This window comes from Emys orbicularis, chromosome 1 (assembly GCF_028017835.1).
Source record: "Emys orbicularis isolate rEmyOrb1 chromosome 1, rEmyOrb1.hap1, whole genome shotgun sequence".
NCBI lineage: Eukaryota > Metazoa > Chordata > Testudines > Emydidae > Emys > Emys orbicularis.
The window spans coordinates 173592249-173598248 of record NC_088683.1 but is presented as its reverse complement, the minus strand read 5'-3'; the positions used below and the strand labels follow the sequence as shown (position 1 = coordinate 173598248).

At 40.7% G+C, this 6000-nt stretch overlaps 1 protein-coding gene across 1 annotated transcript in view; it reads right to left on the bottom strand.

The window, feature by feature from the left end:
- Nucleotides 1-476: 476 nt before the first annotated feature.
- The window catches only part of TMPRSS7 (transmembrane serine protease 7), a 42603-nt gene continuing 37079 nt past the window's right edge, over nt 477-6000 (bottom strand). Inside the window, exons 12-15 of the mRNA XM_065423198.1 lie at nt 5099-5276; nt 3731-3999; nt 2948-3084; nt 477-647 (exon numbers count right to left, since the gene is read on the bottom strand). Coding sequence (XP_065279270.1) covers nt 477-647; nt 2948-3084; nt 3731-3999; nt 5099-5276 — 755 coding nt within the window. The remainder of the gene's footprint in view (nt 648-2947; nt 3085-3730; nt 4000-5098; nt 5277-6000) is intronic.

The window sequence follows — 6000 nt, the reverse complement described above, 5'->3', positions numbered from 1 at the left end:
ATCTCATTTTGGTTGCTGAGTTAGCGGCTGGGTGCTGTTGGTGGCCTGTGATACACAGGAAGTCAGAGTAGATGATCTGGTGGCTCCCTTCTGGCCTTCAACTGTATGACTCTTCTGCCAAAACTGCACAATTGTTGTGACTTGCATGGTCATTTCCCATTGCAGTCATTGCTCTGTCCATAATTGTTTTGAAAAGTTGACAGTTATTTGTCCTAGCATACCTGTGGTCTACCTTAAACATCCCTTGCACTAGGCTTTCCAGACATGCAAAATACAATCTCACCCTCCATCTGAACAGATGCCCTGTATTCTCTATTTCAGTAAATAGAATGTGTGGACATTTTGAAGCTAAGGCATCTGTGTGATCTCTGATGCATGCAAAAAAATTGAACATCCACCAACTGTTTATTAATATGATTTTAATGGAGATAATCCAGATACAATATACTTTTTGTTGCCATTTGACCATTTCCAGATTACAAAACCAAAGGCACATATCTGTGAATCCACGGAGAAAACTTTGACACCCTTGTGTATACACCAGGGAAATTTGGTCTTCCACAGCCATAACCCCAGCTAACAATGCCAGTCAAAAACCACTTTCCATCACCGTTGCTTCGACATGACAGGGGTCCTCCAGAATCACCCTAAGAAAATAATATTTTAGTTTAGATATTCTATGGTAAAGAGTAATAAAACCTGGGCAAAATTCCACAGTATATACTTGGGCAACACTCCATGGAGCTCAGTGTAAGTTTTGCTTAATGACAGAAAAACTTGGCCCATTAGGTCTGATTAGGAATAAAAAAAATAAATTCAATTAAATACAGTGTAGATCATACTTATCCATTTGTATCACCTATACTATTATGTGTTTAATATTGCTGTCATCTAACATGCACTGGATATGATTTTAGAGTTCTATAGAGGCTTTTTTTTTTATTTTATTTTTTTGCCAAAACTAGGGGTACCTACATTTGCTATTGGAAAGTATTATCTTTATTAATGGATTTAATGCAATACATTTTAGAATTCAATATCATCCTTGCTACTTAGAACAAAGACCAAATTCTGCCCTCTAATATATGCACATGTCCCATTATCTTCTATCATACCAGCAGCTACATGCATGCATCTGAGGAGCAAAAATCAGGCCCTACACGAATAGTTCAACAATAACATTCCACAAATAGCTTGTTTAGCTCCAAAATAAAATATGAAAAAGCATTTAAATGGGAACAGGACTGGACCTTTAAGTCAAATACAAATAGAAAAAATGTGGAGCTCCTGAGTGAGAGATAGCCAAGCATATTTGTTTTAAATTGTGTTTCTCCCTTTCTATGACACTGTACAGTTTAACAGGCTTCAGAATGAAGAAAATGTGTATGGACAAATAATAAAGCATTTGAAAATAGGGGAGTATAATAAAGAAATTTGCTGTGAACTATAGTAACCCTTATAAAGCACAAGGCAACTATGATGCTATAAAAGACAACCCAGTAGCAGTATTCTCTTCATCACTAGGATACTCTGGTAACAGTACTATTTGCAAAATTTCATAGAAATAAATGATCCGTGGTATAGTTCCCCCACATTCATGATACAAATCTAAAGTCAACATTATGATTCAAGTCTCTTCTGCTTTGAGAATTTACCCCACATCGGGCAACTGGGAGCTAATCAACAAAGCTCCATCAGGGTAATTACTAGAGCTGGTAAAAAACTGTCCAAGAGAAAAGCTGATTTGGCTAAATCAATATGTTTCACAGACGTGTACTGAATTCATCCAATATTTTGAAGGAAACAATTTAAATGTTGTGTTTCAACTTCACTGTTTGGAATTTTTTCTTATACAATACACTAATAAAAAAGAAGTCAAAATCAAAGATTTTGATAAGGTCATTTCAATGTTACCAAAACAAAAGTTCAGAAATTTCAACCTTTTTTTTTGTCCCAATTTGGAAATTCCAAGTTTTGACTAGATCTAAGAATCACAAAAACCAGACAGCTACAATTTGCACCAGTGGTGCTTACTCCAGTTTTCAATAGGACAAGGCATCAATGCTGCAACTTGTGGCTTTCCTTGAGTATGTTTGATCACCCACCCACACACATAGCTGCAGTAGTGTTAACTCCTGATTGGTGGATTGGGGCAAATTCCTTATGTAAGCAAGGCCTTAAATAATTTTTTTTTCTATCACTTTCCAACACTAGCAAAAGGACAGGACAGGATTATGGATCAGTCCCACTTCCATCCTGGCCAGGACAGGATTTAAAAACACTCAGATTCTGGCCCTCAAGTTTTAAAAGAGCAGATATACTCAGCTTAGTGACCGAGCAAAGTGATTGTACAAATGGCATTACTGAATTCCATGTTTATTGCCTCTCAGTGACTCCACATCAAGTATGCTATTCACTTGTAAAATTATGCTTGCTTGCTTGCTTGCTAGCACTTCAGCTGTCAACCTTGTAATCTCAACCTGGCATCCAAGAGTCAGGCCAGGTTCACGCTTTCTTTTAAGTCTTCATCTGTTTGAAGGCAGTATTTATCCTGAGACTCTGTGATCCTGACTTGCATTTGTGTGGCCCATTGGCCCTGTAACTGAAACTTAGTAAACAGTGCTATTGATGCACACAAAGAAGTAGGTCTCAGCTTCTTCTTTGCTGTGTTGGTTTTGTAGTACTAACCAGAGTAATAATATTTCCTTTCCCACCACTGCCAACACATTTAATGCTAGTGAAGTCAGCACACAGATGGCAGATCTGCTGATAAAGAGGTTTTTTGCACAGCTGTTTTTCAGAGCAGAACTATACATACATCAAGACAGTTAACCATTGATAAAATGTTAGCCTGTAGTTCTTTACCACTTATAATGCAACAATGAAAGATCAAAGATAATGATTTAATTTGAGCTGTATATAAAAAACAAAACAAAACACCACCTACTTTGCAGCCATCTTTCATCCCAGACATTACCCCCGCACATAGCATCCGGGCTGTGATAATCCCATATGTGGAATGACACAATGTTTGGTCAACAATTTCTACCTCCGCTTTCTGCAGAATTGCTGAACCCTGGTTATCTGGAAAACATATTGAAAGAAAGCCAACCTGATTTAATAGACTTGAAAAATACTGCTCATGTATTTGACAGTTAGTGCGTCTGTTCCCTGCCTAACAGTTTAACTTCTGTTGCTCCAGATCTAGACAATTATTTCAATGCAACCCATGAAGATAATGTGTTGTTCAATACAAATGTAAGTTCAATACAACTTGTGTTAAACAATTAAGTTCCTTTCTTTTAAAATGTACATTCTCCTAACACCATACAAAGATTAGTTCCATGCGAGTTTAATCCAAACTACATGAGCACATGAGATTTTTAGTTCTACCTGGGTCTATAGAAACTCTAGCCAATTGAGTTCTCCAAGCAGGATGTCAAGTTACCATCAGAACTAACCATCTTAGGGTCTGGAGTTAACCTCCCTAGCAGCTTAACCCCTTGAGACAGGAAGAACAGAACAAACACACTACAGGGCAGTAGGCAATAAGGAATCCTGCCCCATCCCCCCATTTGAGTGTAGTCCTTCTTAATGCAGGAAAGAGTGAAGACTAACTAGACACAAGTCAAATTCAACCTTGGAGTGAGCCAGTACAATGTCACTCGAGTCAATGGAGATACGACAGAACTTAGTTTGGCCCTATGAGTGAATGAAAGTAGGAGCTCACTTGCTTCTTGCCTTTGACCCCAGCCTGTTATCCAGCACTTCTCGCCACTGTGTGTTTTATGTGAAAGTGGAGGTATGCAGATCGGCTGAATGACGTGTTTCATTGTGTCAGGCCATGGCATGCTTAGCTGTAGCAGTGCAACATCATAGTCATAGTTTCTGCTGTTATAGTATTCGTGAACGATGATTCTTCTCACCGCAGACACAAACTTGGCATTCCCTTGAGTGCGCATGCCTAAGTGCGCAGTCCAAGTTCGAGGATCGGATAGCCTAATTGACAATGGATTAATGTACAATCAATCTTCAAGATAAACTCTTGGAAACATCTTCAGGACACAATGCCCAGGAAAACCCTGGTGTTGAATTATAAAATGGCAATTTTTAAACCCAAAAGAAGAAAACCAAAACCACAAAATATGGAACTAATAGAATACATGCTGGTATCACGTTTTACCCAAAATGCTTTTGCTGCAGCTTCCAATTCCCTTTTTAAGTTTCCTTGTTGTCTTACCTACACAGTAATTCTTTGGGACAAGGACCTTGTTCTCACACCTCCCTGTAAAGGCGTCTAACTTGCTGTTAGCAGCACATTGTTAGTAATACTACCTTGTGGATACCTGCATCTAAGGCCTTTTCTACACTGGTGGCACCATATAGGGTATGTGTACTTACACACTACAGTGAAAAGCGGGCTGTGTCCACACTGTGGTGTGTAGGTAGCTACATGTGGCTCTGATAGTGGGGAGGCAGCAAGACACTAGACTGCTAAAGGTTGGACAGTGGACAGGAGAGGCCCTGCTTGGGCGTGTAGAAAGCTGCATAGGGTATATAGCACAAGGTTCTGGCATGGCTTTTCCCGCCTAAGCAGAGCCTCACCGTCTACGCTATTATTTATAATCATGCTGTGAGGGCACGCGGTGTACGTACCCAACACGCCACCAAAACTTAATTTAGACTATATGAAATGAAAGGTAAATTTGAAAACTGAACACCCCCCCCACACACACATCATTAGGATTTCTGTATATGTGAAGTGCAGGGGATACTGGTTAAAGCCCCTCATTATTTAATTCATAGTATTAAATGAACTGAAATCAAGTGACAGTGTTCAGTTAACTCACCCTGTGCCATATCTACCAGAAACCACCACATTCAGAGGTACTGAAAATGCTTCAGGTGCATTAAGTGCAGGGCCGCCCAGAGGATTCAGGGGGCCTGGGGCAAAGCAATTTTGGGGGCCCCTTCCATAAAAAAAAAAGGTGAAATACTATAGAATACTATATTCTCGTGGGGGCCCCTGTGGGGCCCGGGGCAAATTGCGACACCCCCCCCCCCGGGCAGCCCTGATTAAGTGGATGTCATTGTTTACCTGTTTCCTTGAAAACAATGAGCTGCCGACAGAAGCCATTCCCTAGAGATCACCGATGCCCCACAATAAGCAACTCCAACAAAATGGAGGCTGACTTGCCAGGGCCATTCACCTTCTTGTGCATCAGAGCCTCCTATGATTCGATGGTAGATATCGCTGATTTTACTGCTGCCGCAGCCTTTAAAAGAAGATTGGTAAATGTATTATTTCTATGACACTAGCACCCATCATGTGCAAGGATGCTTCCCAAATGGAGGAAGAAAGAATCCTTCTCCCCACTATCTTCTTCAACAAAGGCATTTTGAAATGCATTTCACTGAAAGGCTCTGAACTGAAAACCCTGGAGACAGGAGGTCCTAGATTTATCTTGCCTATTCATGGAAAGAAAAGATGGTCTTGTGGTTACTGCACCAGACTGGGGAGTTCTGGGGTCTCTTCCTAGCTTTGCCACAGACTTCCGGAGCAATTGTGAGCCAGTCACTCACTCTCTGTGCCTCAATTCACCATCTGCAAAGCGGAGATAACCCTTCCTTACCTCGCAGAGATGTTGGGAGAATAAATTTACTGTGGGTGGGTTTCAATATATAAACTAGACGGGGGGGGGGGACAGATACCATTCCTACCCCCCTCTCGTGTGCCTGAACCTGAGCTGGAGGCATCCCTTGTGGAGGAGCTACACTGCATTACTGAACTACTCTAATTGTTGCCCTTCTCTTGAAACTGTGAAGAAAGCAGCAGTTGAGTGGCAGCCACAGTGTGGGGTTTATGACTTGAATACCTATCCACTCAGGAATGGATTGGGGCCGAAAAAGTTTGTTTATTTCACACAGACTACACATGGAGTGGTCAATAACCTGGAGTCTGAAATCACTGTTGCCAGCTCCTGTAAATTTATGAATACA